We start from the raw sequence: 23,089 nt of genomic DNA, 5'->3' as shown, positions 1-23,089 counted from the left end.
AAAAATGGAAATACATTTAGAAAATAAAGCTTAAATATTCCCACTAGATTTTCTTAAACAAAAATTCCTAATAAATTCATCAAAGCTGAACTTTTTTCCTGTTTTTCCTTGCTTTAGACTTGGCTCCACAATCCAGCACTTTCAGGCTGTTAAATCAACCCACGCGGCTTCCCGCAGGTGCCAGCCCCACCCCAACAGGGATCTCCTCCTTCACTCCTCCCACCTGCCCCTTCGCCCCGCCCACTGGGCGCGTCGTCGTTACGGCAGCGCGCTGTCGCCGAAGCCCGGCAGCAAATGAGCGCAGGGCGGCTGCGGCCCTCCGTCGTACCCTCGCAGGCGCATGCGCGCTCGTGCCGGGCGCTCCTGAAGACCTGGCGGAGCCCGGCGCGGATGGAGGCCTGAGGGCGGCGGGGGCGGAGCGCACCGCGAGCTGGGGGCATGTCCGCGGCGGGCGCCGTCTAGAGGAAGGCCGAGCAGCCGCCACCACGCTCTCAGTCGCGGCGAGACGCAAGCGAGCCAGGCCTAGGGCCGCGGCGGCGATGCAGCGACGGCGGCGCCCTCCGCCGCCAGCTTCTCAGCTGCCCGAGGGCTGCGGGGGAGGCGGCGGCGGCCGCAGCGGGAGCGAGGAGGTGGAAGTGCAGTTCTCCGCCGGGCGTTTGGCCTCGGCCGCGGCGGTTTCGGCGGCGGCGGCGGCCGCGCGCAGCACGGAGGAGGAGGAGGAGCGGCTGGAGCGCGAGCACTTCTGGAAGATCATTAATGCCTTCCGCTACTACGGGTAAGAAGCCCGTGGCGGACCCCGGCGCAGCCCATCGAGGTGCCCGCCGGTCGCGGCGGACCCGCCGGAACGGGGGCGCCCGCCGCGCTCGCCCTCGGCCGCCACGCCTCCGGGGCGCGGGGACGGGGCCGCCAGATCTGACCTCCGGGCCCCTGAGTCACCTCGTACCACCTTAGCCCCTCCCGGCCCTGCACAGCCGCGTGTCTGCCGCGCCGTCTGCTGCCCAGCCTCGTGTCTTCCAGCCTCGGGATCAGATTAGCTCTCTTGCCTTCCATCCCTCGTTAAAGGTTTGAGGCCGGTGGGGGTGACCGGAAAAGTGCTGTTAACAATTGCGAATAGAAGATGATGGTGGTAAAATCGGCCGGTGCTGGGCATGATCTTTATGTGTTGTCGATGTCCTCCAAACTGAACACACGGAGAACCCAAGTTCACCTACACGTGGGATGCCGTAGGACGAAATTTCCCAAACTGTTGCCAGTTCTTGTGAGAGCTGCATAAGATTTTCACCCCAACCCCCTTGGCGCTTTGAACGTGCAGGCACATTAGTGGTGAATGATGGCGCTCAATGTCTTTAACTGGTGGGTGAAATTAAGGTCGAAGGTGGTCCGGATGTTCTAAAATTTGCTAATTATTAAAGAGGGAAATGAGAGAAGGCACAGTAAAGAACCCTTTTTTGATCTTTTATTCTGCAAACATGTATCGAATTCTCACTGTGGGCTGGGCACTGTGGTAGGACTTTTAAACTCCCTAACTTTACTTTTCTTCTTTCTAGATAGATGTTTAAATAGCGTAGTCACAACATTATAATTCCAGGATCTGAAAGGGACTTAGATTTTCAGGTAAATAGAGCACTTTTATTCCTGTTAGAATTGAGCCCACCGACGACTATGTTCTGAGTCTGCAGTTGTAAAGAGATAGGACCCGCACAAGTAAAACTGTTCCCTTAGATGGGCTCCTGCTGTGATTTATGCAAACTATCTTTTTTTTTTTTTTTTTAATGACTGTGACCTCTTCAAGGGCAGGGACTGAGCCTTATTTATTTTTGTGTCACCAGTGCTTGGCATATGTTGTTGAAGCTCTATTTTTAACAAATAAGACAAGTAGTAGCAAAGAAATACATTTGTCCTTCCCGGATAGCTTGCGAATTTGTGACAAGTGGGTAGTTTGTTACTATTTTGAATTTGGAAACTTGCTTAATTAAAGCTTAAAGTGATTTAGAATCTCATTGCATTTTTGTAACATGAGTTTTTTGAAGTGCAAAGATCTTGAAATAATTTACTGGCTAAACCCAGGCATAGGAACTAGACTGCATTACCTGTGGAGCCCAAAAGGGAATTAACTAGCGTGGGGATTTTATTTGGTATCAACAGAGACAGGAAGGCAGGCAACCACAGAATTGAATTTGATGCAAGTATTGTGTCTTGAGAATCACACAGGGAGGAGAAACAACTAACACTAGATTTAGATAGCTAGGAGAGGTAGATACAGAAAAATCTGGTACATTTTACTTTTGAAAAATCTAGAAAAGGGTACTGGACTATGTTTGGGAAAGATAGTGGACCCAGATAGTTAAAATGTGTTTCTGTGCTGGCTCTAATATATTAAGACTAATCTAAAATTGATAGTTAAGATTCGATATCAAGTTGGCCCTTGTGTGGGCCAATAGGGACCTTTGACCTGGAAGTAGGGCTCAAGTGTGGCAGTGTAGAGAAGAGTGCTTGTGTGCATATTCTAATGGTTGTGGTATAATTTCCTATACTCTAATCCCTCTTTAGCAGTTTAATATGGGATGGAGGATAATTTCATTTTTTAAAAACAATCCTTTTTATTTGTGTGTATTCTTTATGGAACACTTCCAATACGGGCACCTGGGTGGCTCAGTGGGTTAAGCCTCTGTCTTTGTCTCAGGTCATGATCCCAGGGTCCTGGAATCTAGAGCCCCATATTGGGCTCTCTGCTCATCAGGGAGTCTTCTTCTCCCTCTCTCTTTGCCTGCCTCTCTGCCTACGTACGATATCTCTCTCTCTGTCAAATAAATTTAAAAAAACTTTAAAAAATTTATTAAAAAGAACACTTCCAGTAGACTGAAAATAGTATTAAAAATATGCTTTAAAAAACATCACTGGAAGGACTAGGGATATGGAAAGCATTTTGTAGCAGAAAACACACTGGGTTGTTCCATTGCAACATTTTCTGATCTAGACCTGTGCTGTTCAATACCGTAGTCACTAATCACATCTGGCTAAATTTAAGCTTAAGTTAATCAAAATTTAATAAAATTTAAAATTCATTTCCTCAGTCTTACTAGCCACATTTCAAGTGCTCAGTAGCCACATGTGGCTGGTGTCGGCTTTATTGGACAGGGCAGATGTCAGCCTTTCCATCACTGCAGTAAGTTCTGACGGACAATCCTATTCTAAACCTTTAGCAAGTACTTCTAAATTTTGGAGAGCTTAGTTTCACTGCTAAATGCCTTTTAGTCATTATATAGGGGATTTAGCTTAAAGGTCGCAGGGCAAGAGATGTCTTAATATTTTTTCAATGGCTTCTAATTTTGTGTTGCCTCCGGGTTTTGCTTAGATGACATACTTTGATTAAGGCAAAAATGATTGTAGCATTGTAGCGAATAGTAAAATAAAAAAAAAAAAAAGTTGTCATCCCTAAGATACCAGTCTTGTTATGAATGAAGATACTCACATTAGAATATACTACAGTTGAAAATTAAAGATCTTGTCAGAAACAGCCTACTTTTAGAAATAGCAATTAGGTAAGATTTTAAAAATTGAGACGTAGCGTTCTTTTGTACAGGTGCAGGAACAGGCATATGAAAAGGTGAACAGCTTGCCCAGGCTTATACAACCAAATTGTGGTAGAGTCTGGCCTGAAATCCAAGATAGTTCACTGCATTAGTAAGCAGCAATATTAGTAAGACAATCTTAACTTAATATTTCAATAAATTTTGAAGTGGATTGGGTCAGATTTTCCTTCTGAAAAGATACACTTTCCTGTTTGGAATGCTAGAGTAGTTCAACAGGTGCAAAGTAATGGGTCTATGACCTTGGTTCTTGGCTCAGACCCAGTATCAGACCCACCCTGATGAAAGGAGACAGAGTTGGGGTTCACTGCCAAGACCAGCCTTCTGGAGAGAGCTGAAGGTAGAGATACCCTTGAAATATAGCTGGCCACTCTATTTTCTACCCTTAATCACCAGAGGATATGGCCTCTTGCTGCTGACTGTGTTCAGAACCAAGGAGAGTCTGAAGGTTGTAAAACATTCCTTTAAAGCAGCATTGGGAAATTCTTTAAAGGGCCAAGCAATGAATATCTTAAGGTCAGAGGGCTTGGTGGTCTCTGTTACAAGTATTCAACTCTGCCTCTGTGTGAAAGTAACCGTAGGCAGTATGTGAACAAACGGATATGGCTGCGTTCCAGTAAAAGTCTTTACAAGATGGACCTAGTAGCCAGGGGGACATAGTGTGCCCACCCCTGCCTTAAATTACATTGGTAGTGTAAGCATTTCCAGAATAGTGAAGTTAACCCCATTTAAAATAGTATAATAAAGAGTGGACTCTTGTGTCAGCTTTAGTAAGACCTCACTTATTTCGGGAGACTCACTGTGGATGTATGTTACGGACAGTTTTGTGGACCATTAAAAATTAAGGGTTAGGAGATATGCTGCAACTCGCCCTGTTCTGTGTAGTTACCTCACTTCTGTTGTCAGTAATTGACAGCAGATATGTGTGGGCTCTATGGACCATTCCATAACTTACCTCAGCTACCCGGCAATCATGGAAGTTAAGTAGTCCTCATGGAGAATAAAAAATGGCACCAAGGGGGTATATAACTGAGTATTTATTGATTGTTTTTTGCATAGGCTGAAATCTGGAGATTCCGTTGGGACAAACACAAGACTTTGTATTTTAGAGTTCGTTGAGTGTGGTAGACTTTGGGGACAGTATTCCTAGGGAGCAGGCCTCTTAGGAATCTTTGAGAGACCTAATGAGGGCCTGGGAGAGGTAGTGATTTGTAGAGAGTTTATGAAGTAGAATCAAAAGGATCTGGAGCTTGTGGTTGTGGGGTCTGTGAGAGGAGGCGTTTTAGGATGACTCATTTGTTTCTGACTTGAGTGGACGTATGGTATACCATTCATCAATGTCAGCCATACAGGAAGAAGTGCAGGGGTTTTATTGGGGTGGGGGGTGATCATGTGCTAAGTTCAGTTTGGATATGTTGAATTTTGAGATATGCTGAGAGGAAGGTTATGGGGCATCCAGTGCCCAAGAATACTAGAAATGAAGTACTGTGAGACTTTAACCAGTGGACTCTGAGTTGTAACCCTTCATGACTCTGCTGTTTGCCTAACACATAATGGTCACTTTAAATAGTTCCTTTAGTGTCCTACTCTATTTTATAGGAATGTAAATTGATACGATCCTTCTGAAAATCAGTTCGTATCAAGAACCTTAAAAATATTTACCTTTTTTTCTTAAAAAAAAAAAAAGATTTATTTATTTTAGAGTGAGCGAGGGATGGGGTGGGGTAGGGGAGGTGGGGGAGGTGGGGAAGGTCAGGGGAAGAGGGAAAGGGAGAGAAGCAGACTCCCCACTGAGCTCAGAGCCCACTCCGGGACTCCATCCCACAGCCCATGAAATTATGAGCTGAACTGAAACGAAGAGTCAGACACTTAACTGACTGAGCCACCCAAGCACCCCAATACTTGTCCTTTCTAACTTGGTATTTCTTCCTTTGGGAATTTGTACTGTTTTTGTCTTTCTAAAATATAGACAGATTTGGGACACAGAAAGTTCATATAGACAAGTGAAAGTATCTAGATGCCTAGGGAGAAGTACTAAATAAATTTTGGTTGCACAGATGGGATAATGAACAGTCATTACAGTCATTTGCCCTGTAGTCATTAGGGAAGTTTTTTTCTGATCTGGGAAAATTCTTTGATAAAGATGAAGAATTACAAGTGCTTCTAAAAAGTTGATGTGCATGTGAACCATTTGGAGAGCTTGTGAAAAGGCAGATTGCATTTCAGAGGTCTTAGGTTGGGCCTGAGCTTCTTCATTTCTAGTTATCTCCAAGTGAAGTGCTGTTCTCTGTATCACATTTTGACTAGAGAGGCACTTAAATGGCTTTGTTTTAACAACAGCAAGGAGAAAGAATGCCAAAAAGTTAGAAGTGATTCCCTTTAAAGAGGGATTATTAGTAGCTTTTTTTCCTAGAGTACTTTTAATTCTCTACATTTTTTGTATTTTCATTGTGAACATATTAGTTCATAACTGAGGTGTACCTACCATGTTTGAGCTGTGTTTTATATAGGCCCTGGGCTAAGTGATTTGTGTGCATTATTTTGTTACATTTTCAGTGAAATCCCGTTGGATTGGCAGAAAAATATAATAGTACGTAACCTTGTGGGGTTTTATGGCTATTTTCCAGAGTAATCCATTTTCAGTGACTTAGTGGTGGGCCTGGCTTTTATGTTAGCTTCTCTAATCATCATCAGTGTTGTTGTTATGTATTACCTTGTTTTTTATGTGAGACAGTTGGGACACAGAGAAAGGAAGTAACTTACCAAGGGTCACGCAGCAATAGGTGGCATAACCTGGATTTCAATCCAGATTGACTCCACAGCTCACTATTACACTGTCTGTTTGGGGGACAAAAGCAAACATCAATGTAGCCACTGGCAACTTAATCTTTTCCCATTACCCTGCCATTTCCTCCTCGCCCCTGACCACCACAACCACCACACACAAGCTTCTAAAAACCTGGTCAGGTTATTGCTTCACTCAAGAGCTTCTTCAGAACTTCTTAATTATTATCCAGAAATTAGAGAGTAATTTGGCATAAAAATGAGACAGTTACTTGGGTGAATAGAAAGATTCAGACAACCAAATAAAAAAGTGTTTTTCATTTTCATTTAGTATTTAGTATTGAGAAGAAACACAAACACTTACTCATTTGTTTGTATATATAAAATGCAAAGAATTATACAGTGAATACTCATGCACCTAACACCTGGTATGCAAAAAAATCCTTTCCCCTGAAAGAACATCACTTTCTTTAATTTTCATTTCCTTGCTTTCTTTGTAGTTATTTTTTATGTGTGTTCAGTCCCTGTAATATTATTTTTATATAAGATGGAATTGTACATTGTGTATTTTTCTGCAACTTGCTTTTTTCAACAAATATTTACATTCATGAGTTTTCTCCATATTGTGTATAGTTGTAGTTTATTAATTTAGTAGCATTCCATTATACTGCACTTCATTCATTTTACTGGTGATGAACCACTAGGTTGTTTGCAGATTTCTTGTTTGTTATATATAACAGTGCTAATAAGAAGATAGTTTATGTTTCATGGTGCCCATTTGCAAGAGTTTCTTGAGTATGTGTCTAGGACTGTAATTGCTAGGGAATGTGCATACTAAGCTTTACTGGGTAATGCTAAATTATGTTCCAAAGTGGTTGTACTGGTTTATGCACCTCTCATCAATCAGTATGTATATATATTCAAGTTACTCCATACTTTTGGAATATTTCCTAATTTTTTTCCATATTACCTATAGTCAAGCTTTTAGATTTTGCCCATCTGATTGATGTAAAATGGCAGTCATTACAAGTGTAATAATCAGCTTTTTAAAATGGTGGGTTTTTTTGTTTGTTTTCAGGTTTGGTTTTTTTTTTTAAAGATTTTTAAATTTATTTATTTGACAGACAGAGATCACAAGTAGGCAGAGAGGCAGGCAGAGAGAGAGGAAGGGAAGCAGGCTCCCCGCTGAGCAGAGAGCCCATGCGGGGATGCGAGGCTCGGATCCCAGGGTCCTGGGATCATGACCTGAGCCGAAGGAGGCAGAGGCTTTAACCCACTGGGCCACCCAGGTGCCCCTGTTTTCAGGTTTTGTAAATAGGTAATCTCCAAAGTGACCTTTAGAGTTATTTGGAAACTTCTGGAATGCAAATTGTGAATACTATCATGTAAAATGCTATAGAATTTCAATTTTTCCTCTGTTTGCTACTTTTGTAGTACATAAGATCCTTTGTTTTTTAAAAAAATCATCTTGGTTGGTTCTTAATTTCAAAACACATTTTGTATATTCTAAAGTAATTTCAGAGCAGTGTTCTGTTTGATGGAGAAATTTAAAGTATTCATCTATTTTGCTGAAAATTTTAAGTTTGGAAATGAAAATCATAAAAATAAACTAATTGTACATTAATCCTCTTTATGTTTTCTTTTTCCCTTCTAAATGGTGCAAATGTTTACTTTCTTATAAACTGTCTTTTGTTTGGTTGCTTAGAGAATTTGTAATAAGGTAAAAACATAAAACTTCCTAAGTTGATATCGTTTAAGAAACCAAAAGATTGTAAATCACAGGACAGTATCCCAACATTATAAAGGAATAATTGTACAGAAAGGCAACCTTAAAATAAGATTAGCCCTGGTGAGAATTCTTTTGCCAATTTAAAAAACACCTTTTATGTTTTAGCACCAGTATGCATGAGCGAGTGAACCGAACAGAAAGACAATTTCGATCACTTCCAGATAATCAACAGAAACTACTTCCTCAGTTTCTTCTTCACTTGGACAAGATTCGGAAATGCATTGATCATAATCAAGAAATACTACTGACCATTGTGAATGATTGCATACATATGTTTGAAAATAAAGAATATGGAGAAGATGTATGTGAAAGTTTGTTCTATTTTTATTTTAGGGTTTAATCTCTGCATTTTGAGGTCTTTATCTTTCTGGATTTCATTTTTATATTTTGCATGGGCCATTTGCTCTACTCAGAGAATGTTTTCACTTACATGTTCAAGTATTTGATTAGACTTTTTAGAATAGCATGCCAGAAACTGGATTTGTTCACAGATTTTTTTTTTTCCCTAAAAGTAGTAAGGTAATTGTTGGCATATTGCTGTATGATTCACATTGTGTTCTAACTGTTCTAGCATATAGAGTTAGTGACTTTAACTTTTATAACCAACTTTTTAGCTGTGTAAAATTAATTTCCCTTAAATTCATTTTCAATATCTTGTATTGATACTTATCTTTTACTTTAAGAAGTTATTTTCACTTATAAATCTCAAGGGACTAGCAGTAATAGAGACTGAAGTCCTTTTTTTGTATCCACAGGATGGATACAGTTGGGCCACTCCTGTGTGAGCCTCTCCATGCTGCCCCATCAATGACCTGGAGGGACTTTCTTCTCTCTCTTAGAGAGAGAAGTTGTTCCGTCTCCATAGCAGCTCAGTTCTGGTCCTCTCCTGAGTAAAGACTGCTTAATTATATGGTGGTTTCATGATTAATGGACCTTAAATCTATTGAGGGTAGAAGTGAGACCACCAAACTCTTTTCATGTAGGATCTCAAGCTGCACTTGAACCCTGGTTGAGGTGAGAGGCTAGTGATTTATCCACTAAACCATCCATATAGCCCTGTAGTAGCATGTCTGTTTGATCATATTCAAGACTGATTCCTTGGTCAGAAGCTAATTGATTTCTCTTTTTTTAAACAGGGGAATGGAAAGATTATGCCAGCATCTACATTTGACATGGATAAATTAAAATCTACACTGAAACAGTTTGTGAGAGACTGGAGTGAAACTGGGAAAGCAGAGAGGGAAGCCTGCTACCAACCAATCATTAAAGAAATTTTAAAAAATTTTCCGAAAGAAAGATGGTAAATAGTATCTTATTTTTAACCTGTTTCTTTAAGATATGTAAGCACTCAATTTCTCTGTAAGAAATTCCACAGTCCTGATTCATGTTTATAGTTGCTGCATGCTTGTATTTTTCCACATATGGGTGTGTGGTGTTGTCTGTGTTCGTAGATGCTTTGTGTGAGGTTGTAGTTAATATTTTGAATACTCGATTTAGCACTGAAGGGAAATCACTCCGTCTAGAAATTAATAAGGTTAGATTGAATGTTCATTATCAATTATGTTTTCTTTTATAATTTGCTAATGGCAATGCCAGAAGCTGCACTGCAGACTTTGCACTTTCCTCATTATGACAAACTTGTAAGTAGATAAGGGATCTGTAGCTTAGAGCAGAGATTCTTTTTTGTGCCATGAAAAGCCTCAGCAGTCCGCTTTTCAGAATAGCATTTATAAACGAATCAAGTGAAATGCGTAAATCATTTTATGGAATATTCCTCAGTTTGAGATTATTGATGTTTCTTTCTTTCTTTTTTTTAAAGATTTTATTTAATTATTTGACAGAGAGAGAAATCACACGTAGGCAAAGAGGCAGACAGAGAAAGAGGGGGAAGCAGGGCCCCACTGAGAGAGAGCCCAATGCGGGGCTCCATCCCAGGACCCTCAGATCATGACCCGAGCTGAAGGCAGAAGCTTAACCGACTGAGCCACCCAGGTGCCCCTATCTCATGTTTCTTTATGATTGGATCTGGATTATATGCCCTTTTCAAAATAATACATAATTGATATGTAATTGATCGTTCTTCTCAGGATATCCCATTGAAAGTCATACAGTGTCTGCCTTAGAGTTGTCAGCCATTGATGATTCTTGCATGAACTCGTCTGTCCTGTGCTGAGTATGGAATGGTGCTTTCCTAAATTTATAATTATCAGTCAACATTCTACTGTATCTATAAACTATTACCTGAAAAGACAAATTGTTCCTATTTTATTCAGTGGGTTAATCTGTTACTATTGGTTTTTTATTGTCATTGCTGCCTCAGATTTAGCAAGTGGGAATCCCTTCAAGTTGGCCCCTATGTCCTTTCACGGGGCCCAATTCTTTTTGAGCGCTTCCTTATTTTCTGGCACAATAAGGTATTTCAATCCCATCATGTATCTTCCCTACTTTAGTCCTGGAATTGGATATTTTTCCAAGGACCTGTTTCCTTTAATGTGGAATTGTATGTAGAAACCAAGATCTGGCACTAGGCATGTTCGTTGTTACTAAGGTGTCACAGCTTTTGAGCCTTTGAGGAGGTAGAGAATACACACATAAACACATACTAGAAAGCATTCATTCATACCGATTCCTTCAGTTCCAGTCCAACCCCAAAGGTTTCCTTCTTGGCTTCCCCTGTTCTTTATATCTGTCTGCCTTTTCCCACAGTGAGAGCCTGGCTTCTGACAACATCAATACATTTACTCATTTACTCAGTCCTATAGTACTCACATAATGGTTTCAGAATTGCTGCCTCCATACTGCTATGAGAAACAAACTGCCAGCAGGTGTTTAGGATTTGCTAGCAATTATTTTTTCCCCTAAGTGAAGAGTATTCGCAAAAATATTCTTCACAAGTTACTGACATAAGCTTTGCTTCAGCCCCCTATCCTCAGTGTGGTTGTGTTTTTTATTTGAAATTCAGTATATCGAGGTTTACTTCTGTTTGCTTTCCATTTTTAGGGTTCTGTATTGCCCCCACTCCCTATCCTTGTTCGTTTAAATTTACTTTTTGATTTGTGTGCTATCAGCTATCAACTTGTGATATCCAGAAAAAGTGGTATTCCCTTCCCTGTTCCTTTAGTAGCCATTTCAACACCGTATTCTCAATCCCACATCCCGTGTAGGTAATCAGTATCATTAATTTCTTGTTTATCCTTCTTGTTTTTATTTTTTGTTTCTTTTTTTTTTAAGATTTTTAAAAAAATTTATTTATTTGACAGATAGAGATCACAAGTAGGCAGAGAGGCAGGCAGAGAGAGAGGAGGAAGCAGGCTCCATGCTGAGCAGAGAGCCCACTCGATCCCAGGATCATGGCCACCCAAGCACCCCTATTTTTTGTTTCTTACGTAAGCAGATACAGGTGTTTTCTTCTTAGTTACCTCCTTTTGTTTCATGCACAAAATGCAGTAGCATTCTGTGTATTTTATGTTGCACTTTGCTTTTTTCACTTAGCAATGTGTCTTAGAAATAGCTACATAGCAATTCATGGAGATGCTCCTCAGCCTTTTTTACAGCTGTGAAGTACTTCAGCCAATCTCCTGTATGTGGTTATTTAAGTAGTTGGCAGTATCTTACAGTTATAAATTATGTTACAGTTAATAACCATATGCATGGGTATTTTTGTGCTGTTGGACGTGTATCTGCAGTATAAATTCTTAGACATGGGATTGCTGAGTCTGAAAGGTAAATGCATATGTAGTGTGGTATGTTAGTCACCTATTGCATGCAACAGATTACCACAAACTTAACTGCTTAAAACAGCATACATTTATTATTTCACAGTTTCTTTGGTCAGAAGTCTGGGCATAGCATAATTGCATCCTCCGCATAGGATTTTACAGAGTTGCAAACCAGATGTCTGCTGGGCTGCGTTCTCATCTGGAGGCTTGACTGTGGAAATACCTGTCTCCAAGCTCACTCGTGTTGTTGGCAGACTTGACTTCATTGTGTGTCTGTAGGACTGAGGGCTCTGGCTTTATGTTAACTGCCTTGGAAACCTGCCTCAGCTCCTAGAAGCCAGTTGCCGTTCCTCGTCTTGTGAGCTTTCCCAAAATGGTCACTTCATCAAGCAGGCAAGGAGAGTCTTAGAGCAAGCAGGCTTTCAGGGGAGTCTTCTATAATGTGGAGTCATTGCAGGGGTGGCTGTTGGTTAGAAGCAAGTCCTAGATCCCTATGCACACTAAAGGGAGGGATTATAAAAAGGCGTGGACACTGGTAGGTGGGGGCCACTTTCGGGTCTGTGCCAGTTATTGCCACATATGCCTGTAAGGGTTGTACTGTTTTGCCTTCTTGCCAGCGATTTATGAGAGTGCCTGTTTACTCACAGCTTTGCCAGATATCGTACTACCAAGCTTTTGAACTTTTGCCGATCTGATGGGTGGAGAAACGTATCTTGGCCTACTTCTCATTTGCATTTCTTATTATGAATGAAATTGAATATCTTCATATGTTTAAGGGCCATTTTATACTATGTTTTGAGAACTACGTACATATTCATGTTTTCCCCCTCATTTAAAAATGTTGAGGTGAGGGGTGCCTGGGTGGTTCAGTCATCTGCCTTCAGCTCAGGTCATGATCCAGGGTCCTGGGAGTGAGTCCCGCATTGGGCTCCCTGCTTGGCAGGGAGCCTGCTTCTCCCTCTCCCTGCCACTCCCCCTGCTTGTACAAGCTCACCTGTGTGCGCATGAGCGCGTGCTCGCTCTCTCTGACAAATAATAAAATCTTTAAAAAATACATAAATAAAGTTGAGGTAAAATGCATACAGCAAAAGTGATGGTTTTAAAGTAAACAATTTGATGGTATTTAGTAGATGCACAGTATTGTGTATCCATCATCTCTACAGAGTTTGAAAACATTTGCATGAACCCAGAATAAATCCCATACCCGTTAGGTAGTTATCCTCCATTCTCCTTACCCCACCCCCAACCTCTGTCAGCAGTTTAACTATGAGGTGCCTAGATGTGTTTTACTTTGAGTTTATCCTGCTTGGTGTTTGTTTTACTTTGGAAGGTTTGGGTAGGTAAGTATCACCAAATCAAAAGATTGTTTGCTCTTAATTTTTTTTCTCTTCTGGGACTTGAGTTGCTTGTATATGAAACTGCTTGACAATGTCTCTGAGGTGTCAGATGACTCTTTTCTCATTAACTCTTTATATTTTAGTTTGGATAATTTCTATTGACCTTACTTGAATTTTACTGATTGTTTATTATCCCAGTCTATTGATAAACTCATTGAAAGACTTAACTCTGCTACCAAATTAAAAAAAAAAAAATGTCTAGGGCTTCCATATACACATACATTTCTGTGTGTGTTCTCTCTGTGCTCACATTTCCTATTTGTGCATGTGATCGACCTTTTCTCCTTGATGCTTTAAGGTATTTTTTATGGTTAGTTCCAAATCCCTGTCTGATAATTTCAACGTATGTGCTCTTTGTGGGTCAGTTCTGATGATGGTTTCCTCTCATGTCAGTGGTTACATTTTTGTTCTGGTTGGCATGTCTCATTTTTTGTTGAATGCCAGATGATGTATGTAAAAGAATACAGAAATTGAAGTAAATAAAGGCATTCTCCTTTTGCAAGCTGTGAGCTTGGAGGGGTAAGTGAAACTTGTGTTTTTAATTTTTAATATTATTACATATATTAGTTGCTTCAATCAGTTAAGAAAAAATAGTCTATAAACCTTTCATCTAGAAATGTGGCAGTGTAACAATTGTCACTTTCTAGAAAATGAAGTAGTTTCTAAGTTTTCCTCTGCATCTCACCATTTACTTCTTGTACATTGATTTTAGTATCTTTCCTGTGGTAGACTAATAGAAAGATCTTTGCAATGTTAAGAAACACTCAGACTCTCAGGCATGAAAATATAGTTACTTCTTCAGTAGTAAATGAACTGCTGTGTCCACAGGAAACCTTTGGTGTATTGGAATTATCATCTGCAAAGTATAGGATTTGGGCTCTTGTATCATTTAGCAGGCTTTTAACAGGTAATGGCTGCTAATCCACCTGGTTTGGACCTCTGCATGGGAATGCCATGTAGATTATCTGTAGCTGGGTGCCATGAAAATTATCCACTGTTTTTTAACTTGTGGCCAGTACATTTTTGACGTGCTCTGCTATGGTTACCTGCTGAACACACAGTCAATGGGATAATAGATTCATTATAGACTTGCGATTCCTGTGTCACCTAAAGCTTTCATTATTTTCATTCCATCATTGATGACAATTGTGACACTTCACTGATTTTCTTTCTTTCTTTCTTTCTTTCTTTCTTTCTTTCTTTTTTAAGATTTTATTTATTTGACGGAGAGAGAGAGAGAACACAAGCAGGGGAAGCAGGAGAGGGAGAAGGCGGCTCCTTGCTGAGCAGGGAGCCCAACACGGGGCTCAGTCCCAGGACCCTGGGATCATGACCTGAGCTGAAGGCAGACGCTTAACTGACTGAGGCACCCAAGGGCCTCTCACTGATGATTAATTCTAAAAATAATAATTCTTCAATCTGATTTATAGTGTCCTGAGTCTGAGACCCAGAAATAACCCAGTAAGTGAGTGACATTGAGAGCACAGGTGAAATTATTATTCCAGCCACGTTATCACTCAAAACAAAACAAAACAAAACAAAACAACCAAAAAATGAAAAACCAGTGCTTCCATTGCTTGTTTCTACATGTCCAAATATCTGATGTACAAGATTCAGAAGTAATATGGTAATAATAATTCACTGACTTTTTAAAAAAAGATAAAATTTAGGAAGTTTCTAATGACATGTTTTTCTGGAAAGAAGTTTATTCAGGGGCACCTGGGTGGTTCAGTGGGTTAAAGCCTCTGCTTTCAGCTCGGGTCATAATCTCAGGGTCCTGGGATCGAGCCCACGTTGGGCTCTCTGCTCAGCAGGGAGCCTGCTTCCTCCTCTCTCTCTGCCTGCCTCTCTGCCTACTTGTGATCTCTGTCTGTCAAATAGATAAATAAAATCTTAAAAAAAAAAGTTTATTCATAGGCTTCAAAGCTAGGAGCGTTTCAAATACTTCAGCTACTAGAAATGCTTGAGATATATAGTACTCATTTAAGAAGCTTTTAATTTATATTATTAGTGTCCACAGACTTGTTAATGAATTCTGTGATTCCCAGTTTTATCAGTGAAGCTACAGTATGCTTGGGTTTCCTAATTTCGTATAACACTGACTCTTTTCTTCATGCTTTTTGTTGTCTTTATTATATTTGGATTGAAGATGATTTGTCAGAGATGAAATTGTGTGGTCTTTGTGATCTTTGACCCTTTTTTTTTTTTGCATGTATTGATTCTTTGTTGGATATATGATTTGCAAATATTTTCTCCAGTTATGTAGGTTGTCTTTTCACTTTCTTGATGTCCATTGATGTACAAAATTGTATAATTTTGATGAAGCCCAATTAATCTATTTTTTCTTTTGGTGCTAGTGTTTTTCAAACTAGTGTTTTTCAAATCTGGTGTCATGAAGATTTTCCCCAGTACTTTCTTCTAAGAGTTTTATAGTTTTAATTCTTAAGTTTGTATCTTTGATCCATTTTGAGCTCATTTTGTATGTGGTATATTTTTTTACATACAGATATCTGGTTTTCCCAGCACCATTTGTTAGACTGTCCTTTCCCCATTGAATAGTCTTGGTACTATTGTTGAAAATCAATTGACTATACATGTGAGGGTTTCTTTCTGGGCTCTTTGTTCTATTGGTCTGTACATTGCCCCTTACAGCAATTCCACAGTATTTTAATTTCTGTAGCTTTGTAAGTTTTGAAGTCAAGAAGCATTAGTCCTTCAGTTTATTCTTTTTCAAGATAGTTTTGGCTATTTGACTATACATGTGAGGGTTTCTTTCTGGGCTCTTTGTTCTATTGGTCTGTACATTGCCCCTTACAGCAATTCCACAGTATTTTAATTTCTGTAGCTTTGTAAGTTTTGAAGTCAAGAAGCGTTAGTCCTTCAGTTTATTCTTTTTCAAGATAGTTTTGGCTTTTTCAAGATAGTTTTGGCCCCTTGCAATTCCATATGAATTTCAGAATAAACTTTTTCATTTTTGTGAAAAGGCTATTGCAGTTTTATTAGGCATTATGTTAACTGAGTAGCTTGGTTTGGATAGTATTGATATCTTAACAATGTTAAATCTTCCTGTCCATAATCACAGAATGTCTATTTAGATCTTAAATTTCTTTCACCACTGTTTTGTAGTTTTCAGTGTACAAGTCTTTCTTGGTCAGATTTATTCCTGAAGTATTTAGTTCTTTTAGATGTTACGGTAAACGGAATTGCTCTCTAAATTTCCTTTTGGATTATTCATTGCTGTTGTATAGAAACACATTTTTTAAATGTCTTGATTGTGTAACCCTGCTGCTTTGCTTAATAGCTGGAGGGGCTTTCTTGTGGATTCTTGGCAGTTTTCTACATACAGATTCATAGCATCTGCAGATTGAGATGGTTTACCTCTTCTTTTTCCCTTGAATACGTCTGGCCAGAACTTGTAATACAGTGTTGAGTATCAGTGGTGAAAGGGGGCATCCTTATCATGTTCTGGGTCTTAGAGGGAAAACTTTCGTTTTTTTACCGTTGAGTGTGACGTTAGCTGTAAGTTTTTCTTAAATACCCCTTATCATATTAAGGAATTTGGGGTGCCTGGGTGGCTCAGTCAAGCATCTGCCTTCAGCTCAGGTCATGATCGCAGGGTCCTGGGATCCAGCCCAGCATCATGCTCCCTGCTCAGTGGGAAGCCTGTTTCTTCCTCTCCCAATCCCCTTGCTTGTGTTCCTTCTCTCACTGTGTCTCTCTCTGTCAAATAAATAAAAATCTTAAAAAAAAAAAAAAGAATTTTCCCTCTGTTTCTAGTGTCATGAGCATTTTTATCAAGAAAAGAAAATGTCTTTTCTGTGTCAAGTGAAATGATCATGTTTCTTTCCTTTGTTCGATTAATGTGATATATTACATTGATTGACTTTCTTTTGTTGAACCACCCTTGCATTCCTTGCATAAATTCCTTTCAGTCATGGTGAATAATCCTTTTAATGTGTTGTTGGATTCTATCTGCTAATATTTTGTTGAGGATTTTTACACCTGTATAAAGGGTGTTATTAATCTGTTCTCTTTTTCTTTTGTGAAAATTCTTGTGAATTTTCTTTTCCTGGGATGTTATCTGATTTTAGGATAATGTTGGCCTCATAGAACGAGTTATAGGAAGTGTTCTTTAATTTTTTGGGAGTTTGAGAAGAATTGGTGTTCATTCATCATTAAATATTTAATAGAATTTACCTCTAAAAGCATCTGGTCAGGACTTTTCTTTGTTGGGAGACATCTTTGTCTCTTTAATGATGGGATATTGAGGTGGCAATGTTAAAACATGCTTTTAATTTTTCTTTAGGATATGAAGCCTTCCTCAATAATGCTTCTTTTGAAAACTGTAGGCTTTAGTTGGAGTGAATAGCTAAAAATCACACAGTTTTTAAAGGCTCCCTGTGTTTACTTTAATGAATGCTACGGGTTAGTCTTTTTATCAGTAGTCCTACATTAAATATTCTACAACTATTAGAATTATGATATAATTATTATGAACTTTTATAAATGTTGATATATTGCAGGATATGTTATTATATTGTAGGATGTTACAGTCTTAAAATTTCTAGTTGGTACTCTCTGTCAATGTATATATTCAGTGCTGTGCTCTAAAAATAATAGATAATAGTTGATGAATAGCTTCTGTAAACATAAAGTCTAGGTCTTTCTCAAAATTCAAAATATTTGTTTTTGAAAAGTAGGTTATGAAGTAAGACATTATAATTGGAATGTACAAAAGTTTGCATATATTTGAAGGGCTGAATGCCAAATGCTTATGTTAGCTTTATTTCTACCACTTTCAACATGACTTTGTTCCTATGCATTGAATCATGATCATTGAATCATGTATATTACCATGGTGTCCAAACAGCATAACAATGTCAGCTGTACCAAAGGGCATGCATGCTATTGTTAAAAGTACTTAGTGAACTGACACAGAGTATTGTTTTACTGTTATCTAGCTACTATTTTATTATTATTGTTCCCGACAGATAGAATGTGGACTGGTGAAGAAAGAATTAACTCAATGAATTTAGTAGGTTATTTTATTTTACTTAATTTTTAAAAAAAAATATTTTTACTTATTTATTTGACAAGAGAGCGAGCACAAGCTGGGGGTGCGGCAGAGGGAGAGGGAGAAGCATGCTCCTCGCCAAGCAAGGAGCCCCATGCTGGAGTTAATCCCAAGACCCTGGGATCGTGACCTGAGCTGGAGGCAGATGTGTAATCGACTGAGCCACCCAGCTGCCCCTAGGTTATTTTAAAATAAAAAAAAATTAATTTTTTTGATTAGGTAAAGCATATTACAGTGTTGAAAATTTTTAATATTTTTTTAAAGATTTTATTTATTTATTTGACAGAAAGAGATCACAAGTAGATAGAGAGGCAGGCTCCCTGCTGAGCAGAGAGCGTGATGCGGGGCGCGATCCCAGGACCCTGAGATCATGACCTGAGCTGAAGGCAGAGGCTTAACCTACTGAGCCACCCAGGCACCCCCACAGTGTTGAAAATCTTTAAAACTTCACAAGATTTAAAGTCGCTTTCCTAAAACTGTTACTCGGTCACCCATTTCCCTTCCATGAAAATAATCAATATTATAAGAGTAGATAGGCAGATAAACTTTACATGAAGTGTGCCAAGATATCTGTCAAACTTTTTTGTGTGTGCTATTCTTGGACACAACGGAAAAATTTCATATCTCTTCCTATGTCATTTGTTTTGCTTTTTTAGTTTATACTGGTTTCCTTATAGTTGATAGGATGAGCTATCAAAAACTTTAAAAAAATAAAGCTAATGAAACAGTAAAGTCCGTGTCCAGGTTAAATAATTTTGCCATAAAGAAGTAAACCTCTAGTCCTAAAAAAGGGACGTTAATTACAGCCCTTCAGTATCCAAGTTGATTTTTAGGAAAATCCTGGTCAACTTTGAGTCTCAGATAAGTTTCCAGGATCTTGTTTATGTCACAGTAAAGCATATGAGAATTTGATGTCTTTACACTTGGCTGGATTTGACCCACATTTATGTCAGCTTGTGTTTGTTCTTTTTGAAATTTCAGTGAAGGCCTTTTCTAACTGAGCTGTCTATAAAGGAAAGAATCCTTAAATATGTGTAGAAGTAACTATACCTGTGAGCGTTAAAGTATTTTTTCCTGTGAAAACACACTTGTCTTATCAGTTGGTCCAATTTGTCTCTGTTTAGAGTTTTACTTCATTCTGCTTTTTAGTTTTCTTAAATAGGCTCCATGCCCAGTATGGGGCTTGAACTCAGGATGCTGAGATAGAGAACTGGATGCTATACTGACTGGGCCACCCACACCCATGCGCCCCTACTTAGAGTTTTTAAGTGCCTGAGTTTGCAGGCACAAGTGGCTTTGAAGCCACAGATTGACATCTGTATTGCGGTCTATTGGCTAATTAAGGAAATGCTATATTAATTGTGCTGAATGCCAACCATTTCGGTAGTTACTAGCCTCTGGTCTGTTTTGGTTTAAATAGATTAGGACTGTACTTTAGTGAGCAGCTCATTGAAATTAGCAGTAAAATTTTTCTTGAAGTATGAGCTCGAAGTTTAAACCTTTTTCTCAAATATGAACATACGCACACTAGCTTCTCATTTGATGGCCTGAACAGTATGTATTGAGAGTTTCACTTTTTCAAGTGACTAATCGTGTTATCATTTGAATTTTAAAATTCTGTGCTATAAAGTTTATAGTTTGCTAAGGAAGGAGATTCTTAAGCTTGAGTCCTACCTGAAATGAAATCACAGCATGTAGAACCATATTCTCTTGTGAATCCTGAAAACTGTTGGGACTATATTTTTATATTGTAATTTCATTAACCCACCCCATTTTAGAAGAAAATGAAGTGATACTTTGTGTGTGGGAGAAAAATCAATCGTGTCTTTGCATTTCACTCTAAAACGAAACAGATATACTGTTGGCCAGTTGAATATAGTTCTTTTTTCATATGATTGGACATTAGGAAACTATATGGTAAGCTTTAAAGAAGCATTTTTTGTCTACCTACATTAAAGAATGTAAATCGTAAATTATGAAAGGATTCTCTTAGCTAAAAGAAACCATTTAAAAAGAGAAAATGGAGAAAATGTAGACTGCCAAGTAATGCAAGAATAGAGACCGAAAATTTAGATTTATCCTTCATCCTGAAAGCCCTCTTAGCCCCAAACAAATAGTTATTTCAGATCTTTCAAACAAAATCTTAAGCTCTTAAGGTTCAGGATTTCAAGTGCTTATAAATCTAGAGTAATAACTCAGTGGAAAAATAGTGTAACTAGACAGTTCACAGAAAAAGAAATACCAGATCCTCAGTCTCATAAGAATATGTAAATGTGAAAACCACACTAAGATGCCATTTTTCACTTCTTACATTGCAAAGTTTAAAAGTTATATAACTTAACTAAATGTATGAGGAAACATAGCTTGCTGAAGGAAGAATAAATCAGTAAAATCTTTTCGAAGGCAACTTGGTAATAGCTAACAAAATTTAAATGTGTATCTTTTGATTCTTGGAATTCATTTTGTGGAAGCTTTCTACGATTCCTGCATGTGGAAGATCATTTATGCCAAAGATTTTAACATTATAATAACAAAAGATTGGGAAAAAACCTAAATGTCCTTAATTAGAGGATTTGGAGACTGTATGGTATAGTCATGTAATGGAATATTGATTCAGTCATAAAACAACAGGTAAGGAAGCTCTGTGTACAAATAGGAAAGATGTTCAAGATGCATTAAATCAGGGATAGCCAACTTTTTCTTAAAGGGCCAACCAGCAAATATTTTAGGCTGTCCAGGCAGAGTAGTCTCTGGGTACGACCCTCTGTTGTTGTGGGGCACAGCCATAGACAATTTGTGTATGCGCATGACTATATTCCAGTAAAGCCTTATTTAAAAAATAGGTCCCTGGCCTGTGAGTCATAGAAAAACTTGGTATGTAAACTGTAGCAGAGGTGTGATGTGCTGAAATTATTGAGAAGTGAGTCCAAGTTTTGCCTGGGATATTTGGGGAAAACATCATAGATAAGGTGATAATTTAAACTGAGTTTCTGTGGGTGTATAGGAGTCTAAAGATTAAGGAATTGGTGAGAAGTTGTTTGATAATGGGGGTGCTTTGTTGAGAGTTAATTAAGAGGTAAACTGGGATATTTTTGAAGGGAGTAGGCACTAATGGGATTTCTAACCCATTTTCTACCTTTTTAAGGAATTTATTTATTTATTTATTTGAGAGAGAGCATGATCAGGGTGGAGAGGCAGAGGGAGAGGGAGAAGCAGACTCCCCGTTGAGCAGGGAGCCTGATGTAGGGCTCCATCCCAGACCCCCAGGATCAAGATCTGAGCCAAAGGGAGACACTTAACAGACTGAGCCACCCAGGCAACCCCCAGTCACTACTTTGAATAAAAAATATTTCAACACCTAGCTCTGTTAATCCTTGAAATTTTGCCATACTTACTTCATTCAGGGTTTGGTTTTGTGTGGGGTTTTCTTGATAACTTTTTTAAAAGAAATATTACAGATACAGTTTAAACCGTGCCCTGTAAAACACACTGAGTATATTCTCTTTTTCCAGAGATAACAACTAATACGAAGTTGTTACTCTAACCTTACCTTCCTATAATAACTTCATGTTTATATACCTTTAAACAAAACATTTTATTGTTTTTTATATTTTAAAAATTCATAGAGTGGTTGTGGTATCATTTCACAATTGACTTTTGCTCAGAATTGTGTTTTTACTATTTCCCTGTGTGGATCAGCACTGGTCAACAGAAATATAATGCAAGCCATATATGTTGTTTTAAATTTTCTCATAGTCACATAAAAAGCCACAGGTGAAATTAATAATATACTTTAATAACCCAGTATATCTGAAATACTATTTCAGTATAAAATCAGTATGTGACATTATTAAGAAGGTATTTTACATTCCCTTTTTATACTGAAATCTGTCATCTGTTTTGCACACACATCACATTAGACTAGTCACATTTTACGTGTTCAGTAGCCGTAAGTGGTGAGTGGCTTCTCGTATTGAACAGAGAACTGCTGGGATTTGGATAGAACTGAACACTTGGAGGGCTTGAAAGTGTGCACACGCCGAACTGCCAGGGGGCAGCTGAGTGTCAGTATGTTGACTCAAGAGAGAGTATTTTGTGTGTTGGAACTTGCTAATCTCCATCTGCAATGCAAAAACCCTTCCATGTCCAATAAAAGAAGCCTCTCTCAGGAACATTTCCTGCTGGTAATCTTTGGAGCACAGAACGGTGATACCAGCCCGGCCCACGTTCTCTCGATACACAGGAGCTCCACGTTCTGTCCGTATAGGTGTACTCTCTTCCTTCTTGCTTGTCCGGAATAAAGTGTTGAAATTGTTCCTGCTGTTATCAGGGATGTCACATTTGTAGTAAATACACTGCTTCTCCATATTTGGACCTTAATAACTAGGTAAACTTTTTGCTTACTTATTTTTGCTAAGAATCTCCAGTGGCACCATGGAGCCCCATATTATATGCCTCTGTTCCTAGTTTTCTAAGTTTTAGCCAAGTGTACAGTCCCATCACACTAAAGGTCTATCTGTAGACTTTAATTCCCTTATTTTCCACAGAAATACCTTCATAGAAATGCCCTAGAGTTAACATGCAGTCATAGCAGAAACTGCCTATTAAAATGCTTTAGTTTTATTCACACTATAATTAGAGGGATTTTCCATTATGCTGTTACTGTCCCTCAAAAATGACTTAATGAAGAAAAAAAGTCCAAGAACAAAAACATAGGGAAAAATTCTCTCCATCTT

The 23,089-nt window shown here is 38.7% G+C and overlaps 1 protein-coding gene across 1 annotated transcript in view; it reads left to right on the top strand.

Annotated features, from left to right (window-relative positions):
* The first annotated feature begins 350 nt into the window (after positions 1–350).
* Positions 351–23,089, top strand: part of CARNMT1 (carnosine N-methyltransferase 1) — a 39,330-nt gene continuing 16,591 nt past the window's right edge. The window contains exons 1-3 of the mRNA XM_080819405.1: positions 351–775; positions 8,269–8,464; positions 9,300–9,463. Coding sequence (XP_080675531.1) covers positions 540–775; positions 8,269–8,464; positions 9,300–9,463 — 596 coding nt within the window. The 5' untranslated portion in view covers positions 351–539. The remainder of the gene's footprint in view (positions 776–8,268; positions 8,465–9,299; positions 9,464–23,089) is intronic.

The sequence above is a fragment of the Martes martes genome, assembly GCF_963455335.1.
Source record: "Martes martes genome assembly, chromosome: 12".
NCBI lineage: Eukaryota > Metazoa > Chordata > Mammalia > Carnivora > Mustelidae > Martes > Martes martes.
The sequence above is the reverse complement of the archived record's forward strand: the minus strand, read 5'-3'. Positions and strand labels throughout refer to the sequence as shown.